Source organism: Tinamus guttatus, unplaced genomic scaffold, assembly GCF_059628265.1.
Source record: "Tinamus guttatus ecotype Peru unplaced genomic scaffold, ASM5962826v1 Tinamus_guttatus_pri_ptg000018l, whole genome shotgun sequence".
Classification (NCBI taxonomy): domain Eukaryota; kingdom Metazoa; phylum Chordata; class Aves; order Tinamiformes; family Tinamidae; genus Tinamus; species Tinamus guttatus.
Window position 1 is genome coordinate 3,005,943 of NW_028288552.1, and position 19,829 is coordinate 3,025,771.

A 19,829-nucleotide genomic window follows, 5' to 3' on the forward strand; every position below is an offset into this window, starting at 1 on the left:
CTTGGTTGTCAACATCAGGACCTTTGGTACAGTAAAGCAGAAGCACCGTCTGCTGAGCTAGAATGCTCCAAGATAGAAATGGTGCTCGATTTGCCTTGGCATGAAGTTAAGCATGATACCCAGGTCATCCTAGTACTTTCCTACATATTAGTTTAAAAGAGAAGAAGGAGCACATTTTCTACTATTGTTTTCGTATTATTTATGCGTATAAGTTCTTTAACATTCTTTTTTAGTTTTTAGTTTCCTAAACGGCTATTTCTTTTCTGTATATTTTCATCACATTCAAATTAAAGAGCTCATCATGCTTAGTACAGAATAGGACTTCAGATATACAGCAAAAACAAGTTATCTTCTGCCTTTCTAAGGAGTCTCTGCCATTACGAAGGCATTGGAGGAGAGAGCTTATTCAAGTCCACGTGCTTTCAAATTTTCTTTCATATGACGTTTAATCAAAAACTCAGTTCAGCAGAATTTTACTGGCAGTCGTATTTATGTAAAAGTAATTTGAACTAGTAATCAATATCTTACTTGAATTAGTGATTTTGTTTTTTTCAAATTTCAATTTTTAGTTGAAATTAGCATAAGTAGTCTGGGGCTTTCTTTTGTCAGATCTTTTAGTTTAAAACCCTTTATGATTTACAGACCTTGATTCAATTTGCTAAAACCTTCTTGTTTCTTGAAAGAAAACTCATTTATGCCAGTGTCTCTCCCCTATTTCACTGCTTTTGATTAATTTTATGCTTACATATCTGTAGAGAGTTGCATTTAGTCCTACAAATTAATTCCTTTTGAATAATGATTAGTTATGTATCCATTTATGAAACACAGAAAAATTCTACCAAGAAGAAATAATAAGTAGAAAACAGATATTTAGTAAAAAACATTAATTCTTTTCCTTTTGCCCATTACTCTTTCTTAGCATTTCACAATTAATAGATTATGTGGCTTTTCCCAAGCTATTTAGAAATCTTGTGGAGTGCCTTTCACCTTAAGAGTTTAAAGAGAGGTTAATAAAATATCTTCAGGTAAACTTGATCTTGGTTCATTACTGGAGGATGGACTAGATGATCTCATGGGTTTCTTTCCTGTTTTCTGTGCTTGTAATTCTCACAGCTCACACAGCAGTTTTCAGCTGCTAATGATGTGCTCTGTCTATATTTCACATTACAGATTTTGAGAATGTCTTCTGCTGTTCCCATTCAGTTTTAAAACACTGTTACAGAGTTTCCAGAAACATATTTTTTCTGGCTGTCAGTCTTCATATTAATATTTACAAGGCAGGCTCAGAAGCGTTGGGTTTTCTGTTCAAGTAAGAATTCAGAAATAACCATAGAGATTTTAAAATGTCATGCCTGCCCTTCTGCATGGGAAGATCTATCTGAACAAAGTTATGAAAGCCCAAAACATTAGCAGGCTTTATTATGCAACTTTGGGATAGGCAAAATAGCAATGTCTTTAGATGAAGCATTTTCACAGATTTCTTCAAGGTATGAACCCAGAAAAGCAGAGGTAATAGATCACCACTCCTTCTTTAATAATTCTTTGCATCAGGCCTTTGCTTTGGAAAGCAACTTTTTATTCCTTGTTTTCACAGGTTTGGTAGAGTTTAAATGTCTGACAAACCAGTTTAAGGTGAGGCATTATGGAGCAGGTGCTTTGTGACAGAGGCCTAGGCTCAGAAGAGCATTGCTTCAGAAAGAGAAAATGGAGCATTGTTGTTGTTTTATTCTGCTTCAACAATAATGCATTCTGTGGTGGCTTTCAGCAAAATTCAGACTGAAAACTGAGTCATGGATTAAAGGTAAACCGCACTCAGTAGGAATTTGGTTACTTATCTTCTGGTTTACGATAAGTTAAGTGAATAATCATCAGCTTTAGACAGGATCTCTGAAAAATATATCATTCCACAGGAAAAGAAATGTGGAAGAATATCATCTCTTAAGAATGCGTTTTGTTATACTGTAAAGATCAAGAAATTGAAAATGGTACGATTTTCCAGTTTAGCCTCAAAGCTCTGCTTTTCATTATTGTGACTTATTGCCTACCATCAACTGTTTCTAAAGCCTGTTCAAAGCTCATACATTCTTTGACTGTTTCTGCTACAGATTATGATAGAAATCCCTGTATATTGTTGCCCATTAAGTTTTATATTCTGTCAGCCATAGAAAAATATTAACTGCATTTTCTTCTGCCTACTCTTTTGACAATAGGAAAGATTGTAACAGCGGTGTTATTCCATCTGTGCCTTGTAGCAAGCTTGAAAAAAATTAGTTTGATCGTGAATTGCTGGAGAACTGACATAGTACTTGTAGAACTACCCTATGTATTTCTAAAGAATACTCTGGTGATTGCATGCTTCAATTGACTGTCTGTGCCAAATATTTGACTCAGTCCCTACACTCCACAGAAATGATAGTGTGGAGATGGGATGGAGGAGAAAGCTTTCTGTGATTTGAGCAGCTTTCTCGGATTGTATGTCATACATGGGTTCCATCTCTCTGAACTTGGTTTTCAACAATGTAGAGCTCTACAGCTGAGCTTGCTCCCTTGGATGCCTTTATAGTCACTGGAGGAAAATGAGAAGTTTTAAGGCACAGTTCAGCTGATCTGTTTTGAAAATCTGTTTTAGTCTTCTGAATGGTTCAGCTGCAAAGATGCAATGTTTAGACTTCAACTTTTATTTGATCAGATGAAACCTATCCTCTGTAACTTTCAGCCTAAGCAATCCGTATAAACTCCGAGACAACTCATGCATGCAACCTTACCCGAGTTTCACATTGACAGGATGTAAGGAATGTGACACAAACTCTGTTAGTAGTTGCAGCCACTAGGCTATGAATATTTTAAGATACTTTTAGTTTATATAAGCTATCAATCAGGACTGTGGTGCCACTTTGTGCGTACTGAGTATCAGTAGGTAGATATGATCTTCAAATCTTAAAGACTTGTAGAATGCAAAGACATAGGATTTTCTGTATATACATATTTCACCATAGTGAAAGCATATGTTTTTAATGATTCAACCTATGTAAGACCTGACTTTTTACCCCCTTTCTTGTAAAGCTCACAACAATAAAGGTCAAGCCCTTGAAAAGGTAATGTGGTTTTTGTAGATCTGTTTTGCAAAGGGAATTGAAAGAAGAGAAAAGAAAAAAAGAAAAATGAAGGAAATTAAACTGTAGAACCATTCTTCTTATTATCATTTTCTTTGACAAGATAATTTTTTAAAACTTCTTTCTAATATGCCTTGAGGCTTTGTCCTTCATCCAGAGTTTTATCATGTGTAAAGGAATGCAATTTATAATTTAGGCAAACAATTTAGAAATAAATTCACTGTTGATAAGACTGAAGGCTCTGTCTTTAGTCTTTGTGAAATCAAAATGTAAAGTGTTTGTACTTAGGAAGTTTTTAATCTTCCTTCCAGTCACATATTTTTCCACTGCTTCCTTCTTTTGTGTGTGAAACACATTCTAACTAACTAGTTCAAGAACAGTTAAAATTTAAGACATGATCTATAAATATTATTGTCTACTTCCCATTTTTTGAAAAAGGGTAATATGAACAGCACAGCAAATTAAAAAGATGGTGTCTCTGTCTCTAAATCTTATGGGTAGGTGTTTGTCAAAACTAAAAAAAGAGTACATCATACATTTACTTAATTTTGGTTGTGGATTTTGACCCTGTCACTTGCAGAGCCAGTGCTGGCCTCTTGAGAAGCATGGAGACTTACTTTATAGGAATAAGGGCATGGATTCCTTGCATTCAACTTGATACAAGCATAACTCTTTGAAGAAGCATCTGTGTTAAGGGAGATAGTTCCACTAAGTTCTCCCTGCAGCCACCGGACACTATTCTGGTTCCTGCAGTAGGCTTTTCCACTCTGACACTGTTCAAATCAGCTTCTGCAGCAATTGTTCTCTATCTTTGACTAAAGGTATGCACAACTATTGTCTCCTAACTTAGAAGAGTTCTTTAGGCAGGAAGTGTGGAAAAAGCATCAATTTATCTAGCAAAATGTACTAGTTTTGCTCCAGCAAAACAGTAGAGGAATAAAAAAGGCAATTCCCAGCTCACTTGGTGGTCTGTGACATAAATTATTATAGTTAAGACATTTAAAACCACTTTGGATTTCATAGTAATTCTAGATGTGTCCATATTATCTCATGTCCCTGTCTCTGCAAAACATTCAGGGGAAAATTGTTGTGATGGGTATGGAGGTATTGATCCCATCCCAAGAATGAGCCTCTCTCTGATATTTAAACTAGAATACTAGTCCTTCATAAGCCTTGATAAAGTCAGTGAATAAAGGCACTCCTTCAGGGAGTGAGTCAAAGAACCTAACACAAGCTGTCCATTCATTACAGTAGCAAGCTTATTACCCTCACTAGGATCAGAGATTGTAATCACATTTAAAACCAGCAGTAACTGAGGTGATGTTAAGAAAAAAAAAAAAAAAAAGACATTCACTGTGCTTCTGCTCTGCCTTTACATAATCTTTGCAAGATTATGAACTAGTGGTTGTTACTACATCTCGCTGAACACGTGGTTCTCAGCCCAGCAAAGCACTGACATGAGTACTTAGATATTCCCATTCATGTCTTCTTGGTTTAGGTTCACGTGTTTATGGTTAACTCTCTTCATAAAAACAGGTATAGAATAGGATGTTATCATGCCTATTAGCTCCATCTCCTTTCACAGAACTTTTGGGAATTTTTGTCATGTGAGCTCTCATGGGGACAACATCTACATAGTTGCAGATACACTACTACTTAGTTACTCCTTATAAGAAAGGTACAGGTGCCTGGAGTCAACAGTGCTATGGAATGAGAAGATAACTCGAGACTCTACCCCTCCATAATGCGCATGCATTTGCCACATAGAACTTCTGTTCGTCAGGCTGTTGTTTGAAGTGCTGGGTCATATTTTAAAATGAAGACATAAGTATTTTTGGGACATTCTTAATCATTAAAGACCATTTTATTGGTAGCGACTGATTGCTAGGCCCATTGCTATGTCTGCAAATATGTTTGCAGTAGATTTTTATTAATTATGTTTCTTTAATGGCTATTCCTATTGATTGTCTCTAATAAATCAAATTTTCTGTCATATTTTACTCAGAAAATAAAACTCAAAATTATTTGTAAAAGTTCTTCTGTAAATGATGTTACCATGTCCATCCAACAAATGCAGCAGGTAAAAGTTCAATCTGCTTGACCAGGACTAGAGACTCTGAGGTCCTTTCAACCTGAATGACTTTATGATTCTGTTATACCGTGAACTAAATGAAAGAAGATACACATTTAGAGATGTTTAAGCAAATCAGATATGCTCTTGGCTGTAGTAAATCATTATGATCTGAAAGACTGATATAGATAAATATGTATATGTATATATATACATATATAAAAATATATATTTATATTTATTAATATTTAGAAATGCCTTTTCATGTCGAAATTTTGTCTTTTGAAATCTGAAGTGACTAATATAGTTTACAAAATATGAGCACTGTTACAACAGATGAACATACCATAGTCTCTAGGTAACCCATTTCTGCTTTATGAGCCTGAAACACTCGCAGGAGTATCGTAATTTTCCAGAGTGCCACATTATGCAAACAGATCTGCTCTCACTTGACAGATGTGGAGCAAAAACATGTAGTCAGACAGCCCCATAGAGTTTACATATGTGGATACTGAAGGCAAGTTTCTCTAGACAAAATTACAATAAAGTTATGGTCTGCATGATTTCTCTCCATTTGTTATTTCTTACCTGTCTTTTTTTTTTCTTTCTGATAGCATGTTATGATTTAGCATTTCATTTTTATGATATCATTACTGTCTAATACTGTCTACTATTTAAACAATTTTATTCAGTTGTCATAACATTATGGCAAATGCAGAAAGCCATGTATCCTAAAAAAATAATTTACCATTCATTTAACCCATATTCTTCCCTTTTCTCATTCCCCTCTCTGACCATCCCTCAAGCTTTCTCAGTTTATTTTTCACATTGGTAATACGAGGAGAAAATAACTAAAGAGAAATAGCAAGTTAGCAGACAGAAATATTTTACAAGAAGTGACCTCCCCTGACTTTGTCATGTACAATGGCCATTTTTAAGAGAGAAAGGTATATTAGCAATTGAATGATAAGGAGCAATATGGTAGAAAGGGCACAGTAAGATTATGTTACATCTGTGCATTTCTCTGTGTGAGTGTGAGACTTAGACAATCTTTGCAATAGCTGTTGTCAAATGATGGGAAAGCTGTAGAAAAGAGAAGTAAGAGAGGAGGGAGTTAAAGGCATAGAGAAGTAAAAGTAAGAACATCCTTATACTAATCATTTAACCTTTGTTGAATTATTTTCATTTATTTAATATAGATTTTAGTACATTTTGTGGTGTCTAATGTATGTGATCATAATATATTGTAATCTACTATTTAATATTTACTAGAAGGGTCCGTTCTGTTATCTGGATCTCCTGGCCAGTGATACAGCTTCTAATTGTGATCTGGACACAGAGTTTTGTGTGAAAGGCAGTTCTTCAGAAAGGCTGTGGTTTCAGTGCCTGTGGCAAACCCTAGCAGCCCTTTGCCGTACTGAAGAGAGCTTGCACTGAATAGGATTTAGGTTGTGTGTTTGGCATGGTGATCATGGGGGTGACCACTGGGGTATTGGTGCTGAGTTATTACTGGGAGGAAAGTCAGAGCAAAATTCCTGTTGCAAGGTGTCCAGGATCTTGCTGAGGAAGCATAGCAACATGAAAAAGAGCTGGTTAATAACTAGGAGTATGGTCAGGCCCTCGGTCAGCTGGACTGTTCCAGGCAAGAATATTTAAAACAAAAACATAATATTCAGTCCATGGTTCCAGAGCTGATGACAGGACACTGTCTATAATCAAGTAACCCTAATTAATAGTCAAAAAAACAATGTTTATATATATATAATGTAAAGTGCCTTGCTATGGGATGAGAATATATCAATGCATATTTTGCTGAAAAGAAACTTGTCTCACAACTCCAGAAACCAGCATCAGGTTGGATAATGCACCTGATTGAGAGCATTTGCTGCAAAACATTTTATTAGTGGGCACAAGAAAGTTAAAACATCTTACGAGCTGACTCAAAATACGTATAAAATGTGGAGGAGTCCTTAGGTCTATAAAGAGCTATTTTTCTGAAGTGCTTAATCCTGGATTAGGACTTCAATATTGCCCAAATACAAGAATAGCCTCTGCCTTTGCAAGAAAAAGTATAATTGATTGGATTATGGCATTTGGAAAGAAACAAAGGATGCTCAGTCACCTTGATTCAGTTATATTCGTAGTGCTGCAGTGATTTTCTTATCTATTCCCCTAGTCTCTGTTCCCCAGCCCTTAAGCGGATCAAAAGAAACCTTCCAAACTTCTGCCTATTTAGAAATAAATTACTACAAAAAAGTGAGTGTAGGTCAGGGGAAATCAGGTGATTAATAAACTGAATTAATATCACTTAGGAATGAGCCTTAAATTTGATTTTTTAAAATATTTTCTCTTCCCACTGTGCACCATCTCTGTATCAATGTGATATCAACATTAAGCAAAGTAAAAGTTCAGCCCAGCATCACTCTTCATGCTGGGTGTAATAGAATATACATAGTAACTAATCACATTGTTCAGTTTTCAAAAGAAATTATTTGTTTTTTTGTAAGTGGAACTGTTTTCAACTAGTTGCTGCTTGACTACTTTGAGTGAATGAAAAGGATAAGAAGTAAATTGCTGTGAGCGGGCTGTTGCAAAGAGCAGGGGTGAATTCTACCTTCAGTCTGCTCATTTGGCACTAACTGCATGCAATCTGTTTCTGTCCATGTGTGAAAGCTACCTGCATGCAGTCTGCTGCTCAGTAAGCCATCAAGCTGTACAGAGATTGCAGTTTCAGTCTGCTATGCACCAGAAGGTAAACCTTTAATCATCTTCTTTTGAAAGGGATCATGATTAATAAAAATCCATGAAGTTCACTTCTGTGATTAGAGTAGCAAGTGTGCTGAAAATTTGTCAGAGTCAATTTTTGCCCCATTATAGTTTCAAAAATAAATTAATACATGGCCGGATTTGTAGGTGTTCTAGGAAAACAGACTGGTCTGTCTTACTCCTGTCTCCCAGCTGTGTATATTAAATGAGCACCTGGGGATATGTAAAATTTAGTAAAGGACACAGTTATTAGCAAAGAAAATATTTGAACTCAAATATTCTTTTGAATGAAATATGTATTGATTTTCAAAAGCAAACCAGTCCTTCATTACTTCATTCTTTTCATGTTAAGACACAATGTGGTAAAAAGGAAGTATAAATAATAACCAGATACTGTCTGTAAATACATTTATCTTTTCTGTTTTTTACAGTCTTATTACATGCTTTTTCCAAGAGACTTTAATCTTGGATGATGTTGACTCTCAGATTTCCCAATTTTCTGATGTTTTAATATTATATTTTTACTGAAGCTTTTAACTGAATGGGAAGAAATAATCGCTTCTTAAAGCTTCATATTCTCTTCTTCTCTTTAATGCACACTCACATATAGAGTGAAAGTTTCATTCCTTCACTTCTCTAGTATTGTAGGGTTCACACAGTTCTTCCTGAATGTTTACAACTTTGAGTTACTGAGGCTATGGAATGGAGAATTCCTATCTTACGGAAACATGCTCTCTCCATGTCTTCTGTCCTTTGCACGAAACTACCTCTAGTGTTATTTACTCAATTTTGTTTTTAGCATTCACATTTCTCATATATGATTTACTGGTCATAATTAGGATAATTCATGTAAATGCTCTCTTTTTAGTATATCCTCCTAACATCTTTGGGCTTGTCTCTATACTCACTGAAAAAAACAGCCTGGTGTCTTCGTTAGAAGGAACATTTTCTAAGCTAAATTATACTGGGCCCAAAAATAATCTGGACAACCTATACACCCCTTAACACAACAGTGTGCTATAGATAACTGCTAATATGCATTCTGGTGTGTTATCTTCTGAAGAGATGCATACAGGAGGTTTTAACTTTCCTACAGAGTCACCCTGTAGTGTAGATTAGGAGACACACTATGGAAAAACTGGGGTGTCCTCAATGCTGAGGAGTGGCTCAGAAGCAACAAGCCAGAGGCTTGGCACATATTTTCAGATGTTGCAGATATCCTGGGAGTAGCATCCCTCCTTTTAGTCTTTCCAACCTTATTGAAAGCCACTTTTAAAATTAGGCCAGATATGGATGGAACTGCCAGGCTGCTGCTTCTCTGGGGTTGTCATCCACTATGATCTACCTCCCAATGAGCTGCTGGGAAAGTGCAAGGTGTTGGGGATCATCCTTGCCCCAGAACAGGGATATTGCAACCAGTGCACATGTGTTTCAAATGTCCCTTTTCTCCTTGGCACTATTCAGGTGAGGAGAAGCAGTCATCGATGTCTTTCACAAAACAGCCTCAGGCCCAGGTCTTGCCCCGCTGCATTCCCCTGTGTACTTCTGATCATCTATTCCCGATGGATATTTTCCAGTGCAGAGTGGTATGGAATAGGCAACCTAACCCCACACAGCTGGGAGGCTGAGAAGTCCCTGAGGGGATTATCTTTAAAATCTTCTGTACAACTCTTATTGGAGAGCAATCATAGGTCTTCTCACTAGGGGGATTACTTTTCAGAGAATCGTATTCTGCTGTTGAGAGCTGGCCTGAATGACTTGGGTGGTCAACACAGCTTCTTTCAGGAGCTGCTTCTATATATTTTCTGCAGTAAAGACAGACGGTATGAAAGTACACGATGGTACCAAGATGGTTGTGTGCAGGATCTGTTGAAACATGTGCACCAGTGCAGGCTTTGTGCAAACGGAAATACCTCCTGCTGCCTGCCAGAGATAAGAGTGCTTTCCATCAAAATGACCGCTCAACACATATGTAGACTCAGTCTTTAAATGAAAGGCAGGAACTAGTTGGGTTTTTGGCATTGTCTGGGAAGACAGTTTCAAAACTCTTTCACTTGGGTTTTTTGAACCTGGGTTAGTGGCTTCCTCAGTGTTTTCCATACCATTCATGTCTCTAATGATTACTCCAAAGCCCAGTATGACATGGAGAACAATTTCCATGTAAAATGGCATACGCACTTACTCCTTAAACGCAAACAATTGTTAATCAACCAATTTATAAATAAAATAATATTTTTTTGCCTTTTTTATGAATATATTTACTTTTTAAAAAATATTTCTGCAAATTGGTTTGGTTTTGTCCACTTTACCAAGACAAAAAGAGATCTTGAAACATTCTTCCAGTTCATCCACCCCTCACTAATGTCTTTTCAACCCACTGAGCCAATTTCAACTAAATGAAGCTGAAGGAAGGAAATCTCAAGGATAAATTCCACATGTTTTCTGAAAATGAGCAGAAAATAAGAAAACTAAATATGTACTCTACTGAACTGTCCTGGCAGAATTCAGTTCTTAAGCAATATGTTAGACACTCACCAGTGAGAGATATTTTGCAGAAAAATGAGTATTAGCAAGAGATATTTAAGCATCCCAAGGCCTAATGAAATACTTAATGTCTAGGTAGTGTAACTAGGTTGCTTTGCATTGCTTGGGAAGTGTTAGGTAAAGCTTGCAGAAAGATTTAATTTCTTTCTAGAACAATTGATACAACTGGAGAAAATAAATGTGTCTGGTACAACCCTTTCTTTTATTTGTAAAAGAAGAGTTAAACTTGTAAAAATAAGATCTGCAAGAGCTAACACAGTAACTGAAGAGTCAGAGGTGTCGACCATCAGAAAATGATATGGAAAGGAGTGTATTATCTTAAGTGTGCCCTCCTCTGGGAGTTACACATCCTGTCTTGGGGGTGTATGTGAGTCTTTCTTCCACTTTGAATTGCAATGTGCTCTCTCAGGGAGTTAAGTACCTACTTTCAGTCTGTCCTTTCTCACATAATGATTAGCAGCAAGCCTGATGGTGCTCCCTTCATCCAGTTTTACTCTGCATTCTTAGCACCCATATAACCTGTGGGAGATGCAGGTTCAGGGATCTTTACAAATCAGTATTTAATTCTATGTACAAAGCAAACCCGAATGGCTTCCTCAGGAGAGGCTGAGAGGGAACTACTCAGAGTGACATGAGGAGCTTGAATCGAATCTCTGCTGCAAACCAAGTAAAAGAAGGACTTTACGTTCCTATATCAGAAAGGACTGTTCTACCTATGACAGTGTTATAAATGGGGAACAGAACTTTGTGCAAGGCACACACCAGGTAGCATGTCCTGAGAATGCCTGAGAAATGTTTGAATTCTTTTAGAGCTAAAGGATTGAATAACATAGCTCTGTTGGGATATGGGTGGTTTTGCCCATACCAAGAGATACTCAGGAGGTTTTTAGCAACTGAGTGAGGGCTTTGAGAAGATATGTTTTAAATGTAGGTACTATTGAAGGCAGCTCCAAATCATCAGCCTAAGTTTATATAAAAAATTAGAGGCAGAACTTGGCAGAACTTAGAGGTGAATTGGTTCCAAATATCCAAAATTCTTTGGAATATAAACTGGTCATAGTTCCAGGATGGGGCCTGGTCTATTACTCACAGTATGTCCTGAGCCATAACTGAAGTTAATAGATGCTCTTGTAAGGTACATAGGATTAGGGATAGAAGTGAGAAAGAAGTACTTTTGATATGTTACACTGTGAAATACTGAGTTCAAATCTAAAAACATTTAAATTGTAGCTGATACATAGCTACACTGAACAGAGTCTTTAGCTGATATGCACTTTTCTAATGCATTTTATTCCATGACAGAGTATTTCAGTATCAGAATGCCAAGAGTTAACATTAATGAATGAGTGGGTTTTAATTCATTCTTTTCTGATATGTTTTCATACATTCTGGGTCTAATGATAGGTATCTAATCTGAATTCTTCTATCGTGGTTGTAATAAAAGGATCTCAGTCTGGAGAGGTCTGGAGCCCAGGAGCCTCTTGCACATGTGACGATGTACAGTACAGATTCCTTTGCAGTTTCTTTTGTTAACTGTGGATGCCATATATCCCAAGCATGGGAGGATATAGAGAATTCTTCTTAAAAACAGCTGAAAGATTGTGGGATGCCCAAGCTAATAAAACGGACTTATACTTACTTAGCAGACAAAACAGTTAGGGGCACTTTGTTCAGAAAGAAATGTAAGTAAATAATAATTCCTGTGGATATCCTGTAAGATATTTACTTCTTGCACATGATATTTTCAAAATACTCTCCATTTTCAGATAAAGAGAAATAGTACTTCTGTACTAGAGAGGAATGAGAAGAACTAAGTGGGAATCCAAAATTGATGCAGCTCTGAAAATCTCTTGGTCAATTTTATTGTCTCATTTAAAAAAAAATCCTAAAATCCTAAATCCTAAATAGGATTTAATCCCAATAAAATCCTAAATTGTAAAATAGCTAAATGCCTTTCTTTATCTGTTATTGCTTGTTCCTGTGTTATCTTCATTTTGAGGGAGGAAGGAACATGAAATTCTTTTCATTCTTCTTTTAATTATTATTGATTTGTCTTAGTATGTAAAGCATACAAGCTGGAAATCGTGATTACTTTTTTCTTAGAAAAAGAAATCAGCTATTGAAAACACATACACATTTTAGCTTTAAAAAATGAAAAAAGTGATTTTTTAAAGTACAGTTTGAAATATATTCCAAAACTTGTGTTTGCGGTGTTTATTCTTAAGAAAAAATGGACTTCAATTTCATCTGTTTTGCTTCAGCTACTTCTGCAGCATGTCTGAGGTGTTGAGCGTTGTGATCTATATGTTTCTACTGGCTTAGGAGTTATGCTTTGCTAGCTTGCGTGTGAGTATTTTTGTTCTGATATTCACAAATGTAGAACTCTGAGCAGCTGACTGTCTGGGAGCAGGAAGGCAGATATGGAATGTGACTGACATCAAATATGCGATGTAAGGTAGAATGGGAAATGGAATTGAATCAAAATCCTTCATAGATTGAAAGGACTCAATGTATGAAAAGTATTAAAATAATGATATGAAACTTGCATTTTTGTTGTTGTTGTTGTTGATAAGTAGTGCTTAATCATTAAAATAAAATAGCTTTCTTAGCTTTCTTTGAGATTAGCATTAGTGGTGCAAAGGAAGCCTCTCTGGTATCAAAGTCAAATGTGTTTGTCTGTATAATCTGCAAATGCTTGAAGAAATAGCATTTGTAGATAGGCACCTTAGCAGATACTAAAGATACCATAGTGTAGATGAGGAGTTTGGTTAGAGTGCTGTACATGACATTATTCTCATAGGTTTTCTAGACAAAAGTTTGCAGCTGAGAGAGACAAGGCCCACAGTGTAGGACACAGTTATATTACGGAGACAGAATAACACCACCACCAGTGTGAATTGCTCTAACAACAGCCTGAAAGCCATTTAGACTGATGGCTGTGCTTTGTCCACATTTCAAACCATATATCTGATGTCTCCACCATGCCTTGACAATATGGCCAGTATGTCAGCTTTTCATATCCTCCCCAGTCTTTCAACCACGTCTGGGCACGGCATGTTCCAACTGTGTGCATTGCCAGCCTCTTTTTCTGAAGTGTTTTCATGGTTTCTCTCAGATCCCTGTGGAACTGAGCATCTCGTAGTCTTTTAATGTGTTTTTTCCTGACAGTGTCTTTAGGGTCATTGGGAAGTATTGTTTCATTTTTACAGATGGAACACATTAGGTTCCTTGCAAAACACTGATTGCAGTTTCTTTCCTTCAAAATATAGCTGTGAGACAGAAGCATGCTACTTCATCAGTTCACCCCATTAATCCTATACTCTTTTGTTTAAAGGATTTATGTATCTTTTGATGTAAGCAATGTCTTCATCTATGCCTTAAGCTGTGCTTGATGAATAATAATAGTCACTGCTTCCCAGCCAAAAGCAGCAGTAAGCTGAAATGTCTCAGGTGACTGCCCGCCTCTTTGCCACAGATTTCTAGGCCTGTGATGCACACCCAGGAGTTTCAGTTTAATCAAATTAATTTGGGATATATCTGAACCAACACAAACCTCTGAATCTTTGGAGATTCATCTATCACTGAATAATGTAGCCAGCCAGAGGGAGCTGGATTAATAGAAGTCAATATGCCAACTGTTCCTTCATTTGTTACTGCCATATTAATAAAGTTGATCGAGTGGAAATAATCCATCTGCTCACTATTTATTCCGGAGCAATAAGATACAATTTCACTATTTTATGAGCTCATTCACCGATTAATTTTATTAGAATTCCTTCCAGAACATAATTTTTAATCATCTTAATCTAACTTTTGTTATGTGCAAATTAGTCTAAAAAGCTGGATTAAAAAGAGAGGAGAGGACTTCATGACAGAGCAAGGTCAGTATAAATTGAACCGGATCACCTAAAGTACAGTCAGTGAGCCTACAAAGACCTACAGAAAAGACTTCAAAAGTATGTATTTCACCCAAAGTTTTGTTCTGATATGTCTAAAATGTAAATGGAATCATCTAAAATGCAATGCAAAATGGCAAAATGTGCCTCATGAGAAATGGGCTGGTTCTTGAAGCTGGCCAAAGAATGTGCAACCCATTGGCCAACAGACAGCACTGACCAAAGGACTGCAGGTTCAGAGCAAATGAATAAATGATTTTTTTCTCATCCTCTAGTCCCCAGACATCCTCATGCTTGGGATATAAAAATGATGCAGGATTTTGTGTATGTATTGGTAGTATATAAGGCCAAAATTAATTTCCTTGAACCTAGTCAATTTTTTTTTACTGTTTTGTTTAAAAGTTCTGATACGCTGATTGCATATTGATATTCAGTGCTATGTGTTGGGTGCACTCTCTGACATGATTGCCTAAGTAGAAATGACCTGGTTTTCAAAGTTAGTGTTGAGCTCACCATTCCCATTGAGCCCTAGGAGTTGTAACACAAATGCAAAAAGGAGAGAAAACTTACTGAGCAGGCTGAACGTAGGGCCATGCTGCAGGCATCCTGAGTGGGAGTTTCCAGAATTTTCAATTTGTTTGCATAGGTCTACTTTCACTGAAAATAATAGCTTTAGATACAGCTTTGCAGGGACAGAGCTGGGTTATCTGAGAAAAGTTTGGAAGATCTTGCTTTCCTACTTTAAATGGCAGTTAGCAGCTGTGGATGTAAAAAGTAACTTCATTTTCTTTATGTGGTTCACTGCCACTCTGCTGGAGTGCTGACACTTCAAAAGAACACACAAGGGCAATTTGTCCCTATTTTATGTAAGCTTTCAGAGGAAAATTGTAAACCTCTCCTCTCCTCTCCTCTCCTCTCCTCTCCTCTCCTCTCCTCTCCTCTCCTCTCCTCTCCTCTCCTCTCCTCTCCTCTCCTCTCCTCTCCTCTCCTCTCCTCTCCTCTCGACTTTTTTACCTTTGGATGAAGGAGGAAGTTTGGAGGAAGCCTATAGGGTTGAACTGTATGCAACTACTACAATTTCAGAGTAATTCTTTCATTGGGGCAAGGTGGTAAAAAGGCACAACAGCAAGTAACAGTTAAGCCTAAAATACAATCATTCTTTAAATCTAAGGCACTTTTGCAACTACGGTAGTATTTAGCTATTCATATGATGATATTAACTGCATGACCACAGATTATCATTGATTTCTCTCTCACTCTCTCTTACCCACACAGAGGCATGCAAATGCACACACATCTATGAGAGTTTAAGACTGGTAGTTTTTTAGTTTTATATATATATATATATATATATTTGCACATCTGAGAGAAAATATGTAGATTTATAAATGAGAGGAGATACTGAGTAGTTGTTGAAAGCTGAAATAAACAAAACTCTTGTTAAATCAGGCACCTACTTTATAAGTAAATGAAATAAAGCATACCCTAATACCTTCATAATAATATTTTGAGAAAGCTACAGAGCAACATGCTCAAAAAACTGCGTGATCTCTTTATAAAGGATAAAATTGATTCCCATTTTGAAGAGTCAAATACACTGTAGTGTGCTTTGAATAGAAACAATTCTCTTTTCATACAGCAGATGGGCTCCAGAAAGGTTCACTCTCCTAAGTATCAACTGATGTTGACTGAAAGCTATAGGATAGCTTTCAATTTTATTTGCCAGTGTTCAAAAAAGCTTCTGTAAAGATAAAAGAAGGTTTACTAGTAAAATGACAAACCAGGCTTATAAAGAGTGAATTCTAACTGTGCATTGAAGTACATAATGCACAGAATATTTTCTTTTGATATTAGTCCAGACATTTCAAGAGTTTATTAATGTCTGCCTTCTAAAAATTTTGCAGGGAGAACAGACACAGGTGAAGAACTATAATATAAGTTTGCGTGTCTGGCTCTTATCTTTGCTATAAGTGATTATTTGTAAACATACTTAAAATCACAAGTTGTTTCATCTTTGGGCAAAGAAAGAAGGATGTCAAGTCACTGCAGCACCTGAAGAAAACTAAATAAATCTGCCAGTGATTACTGAAGCCTTGAAGGTACTTTACAGTGCTGGAGCTGTAGTTAATCTATGGCTGCCACAGATTCGTTTTGTACATTGTATTAAATTTAGCAATGGTGATAAAAGATTGCCTCCCACAAATTAAAGATTAAACGAACAAGGTTAATTCAGCTATCCAAAATCTGTCATGACCCTGTAATTTTAGATAGCAATTATGTGTTAAACACAAGTAGAATCCTTTGAGATTCATGGTCTGCATACTTTGAAAATATATGTAAATCAATGGGAATAGGTGACATAGTTTGGCCTGCAATCAGTTATGACTAATAACAAACTAGCCAGGCCGAAACTGCTGTTAAGGATATTGTCCAAGGAATGCAATCAAAAATATAGACTTCTTGTTTGTTTGTTTAAACACATACTCTCTGCAGAGGTATGAACAAGAAAATCCCTGATAAGTTATTTTATGACACTTTGTTGGGAGCAGTAGCAGCTTATTCTGGAATTTGGAGCTTTCTTGTGAAGCCCTGCGCAAATTGTTTTACTGCAAGGTAGGAGCTTTCTGATGTTAATGTTAGTTTAAGTAATACTGTCAAATAACTGTACACTGTGTCCAGACCAAGAGGCTCCAAGACAAGATCACAGTTTGACACTAGAAGAAATTGTGTCATTCATTTTGCTGTATCAGCTTTCTCTGCTTAGGGAACATGAAGCAGGGAATAGGACAATCACACAAAAGAGTCCACAGATATATGACATTTTTCTCAGGTTTCGTGCACAAAGATGACCAAACCCCTTTGAAATCAGTGAAGTCAGTGGGAGATTTTTTTTTTAATATTTATATACCATAGAGCTAAATGTCATCAGATTAGGTATGAGAAAATCATGTCATCTTGTTTCCTGATTAGAAAATCAAGATGCACCACTATTTACTGCCTTTCAGAATGAATTGCTATCTCCTTCTATATCAGTGGCACAAAACCTATGGACTATCAAATTTCACTTTGACAGTATGAATGCAAAAATGTCATTTACTCATTGTTCCAATTTAAAAATAACATATAATGGAATAATATATCATATTATAGCATAATTTCCTAGAAACAGTGAATGATATTACATGACAATTGCCTAATCAATTTGACATCATTTAAAAAAATAAAAAGAATTATATAGAAATCTGCATAGTTAAGTGAACATAAGACCAATTACCTTTTTTGTTTTTGAGAAAGTATATTTTATTCTTCTTTTCAGCTTCAATGAAGCTTCAGCTTTCTTGAAATGAAAAAAACTCTAAAAGTATATTTCCATTTTCATAGTTTATTTAGAATTATTTAAAATTTATTTAAAAAAACAAGTTTTGAATTATTCAAAATGACCATGACTAATACTTAGTTTAACAGAAAGGACCATATCTGCATTTTTTCATACAGTATATAAAAATGCTGTATTATTTTTGTATAATGGCATTAAATAACATTTGCCATAGTTAGTTGTTATCCTCCTTTGTCATAAAATGATTTTCTTTGCTGTTTTAAGTTCCTTTAATGGTTTTGCAATTTTGATGAAAAAAGAATCCACTATGTTATGGTGAGCTTGGCAAAGAAGTCAAAGAAGTGAGGGTAAAAAAAAAGAATTTTTCGATGTTATTTGCTATTCTTTAGCACTAACCTCAGAAAGCTCCTATATTCTGAAGTAATAACTGGCATTAGCACCATCAGGTAATAGTGTATGTAAGAAGATTTTTGCAAAGTAGTTTAAGGTGAGTTTTTCTGAACTAATGCAGCCGTATACCTCTAAATCTTTCTAGACTCCTTTATAATCAATGGAGAAAGGCACTTTCAGAAGGTGATTCATTCTATCCTAAAGTAGACAACTAAAACATTAAAAAACATGTCCAAGGAATGCCGAATTTTCTGTAGAATGTATAGAGGGAGCTTAGAATGAGCAGCTCTTTGAGCCACATACGCTGTAGACGTCTAAAATTTTCTAAAGAATTCCCCAAAGCCAGAAATGCTATGACGTAATTTATATTACGTGAATATTATAGCTGTAAGGCATAAACATGGTGCTACAACCTATTGCTTAAAAGGTAAGAACCCACATGTGTTAAGTCTTATTATGGCCAAACATGAACATTTCCGGAAAAATTATTGGTAGCTGGTGGTCCCTCACAGAATCTGACCTCTAAAATGCCTTCCAAACAGAGTAATATTCAAGTTTTCTAAAAGCGTGTAACACTTTTCACTGGCAAATTTTAAGAAAGTTAATTTTAAATTGATTGTCATACCCGATTGTTAATGCTAATTTTTAGGCATCTTGCATTAATCATTTTACATTTTATGTTTTCTCTAATATCTTCAAAATAAAGCAGAAATGATCAAACTGCAGGAAACTTATATTCCTTAATGAAACGTATTTACAGTGCATACCATGTCATTAGCAGACTCTGGTTCTTTAATAATCTTTATTGGTTCAGTAATGAATCTGTATTCTTGTATCCAAGCATAACCATAGATAAAATATTTTCATTAATTGTGGAGTCGTAATGAACTTTACTGTAATTGGAAAATGAAAAAGTCAAATCCTTTACTCTGATGAAAAATAATGAATATGTGAATATTTTGGCATAACTATGATCAGTATTTTGTGTTATCCTGTTGGTAGTGTCTGGGGTTTAATATGGACTACATCATATCTGAAGATCCATTTTCAGGATTATGGTTATATTTGATCCTTTCCTTCAAAACTTTATAATAAATCTTCCTAATCCCTCTAGGAACTCAAGCATTTTGCCTTGAACTTTTTTTTTTCTTTTTTTTTTTTTTATCTTTTTCTGAATGTTTTTTTTTTTTTGTATTTGTATTTCCTGAAGCTAAACTGGAGTATTTCATCACAGAAATATGTTTCATATAGCTCTATATATGCATACAAAAGTACTGTGAATAAACAAGAAAAGATTACATGATAAACAGAAAGAAGATTACATTACATTAATATTATATATATTTACCTTTAGAAAGTCTAGTATCCGCTGCACTGAGTGTGATTTTGGATAATTTATTACAAATCGCCATGGAAAAAGAATTTAAAACTTCTTACTAAAAATATACTTAAGAACAAAGAATGAATAAATTGCAGATCCAACCCCAAATATCCTTTTTCCTCTTTAAAAGCCATTGGAGAGCATAGGTGCACGGCAGTAATTTTCACTCATTTCATTTTAATTCAGGACTGTGGTTCTCGAATTCATCCAGAGGAGTCCTGTGGCTTGCAGCCTCTGTCTCATGAATACCTCTCAACAATTTCACAGACGGTGTTAAAGACCTGTGAAACTGGAGACACAAAAGGTTTGTACCTAATTTTTCCCTCTCTGA

The 19,829-nt window shown here is 35.8% G+C and overlaps 1 protein-coding gene across 1 annotated transcript in view; it reads left to right on the top strand.

Moving 5' to 3' along the window:
• Positions 1-19,829, top strand: part of CPED1 (cadherin like and PC-esterase domain containing 1) — a 134,385-nt gene that overhangs the window by 93,989 nt on the left and 20,567 nt on the right. The window contains exon 17 of the mRNA XM_010215322.2: positions 19,685-19,802. Within this exon, the coding sequence (XP_010213624.2) occupies positions 19,685-19,802 (118 nt within the window). The remainder of the gene's footprint in view (positions 1-19,684; positions 19,803-19,829) is intronic.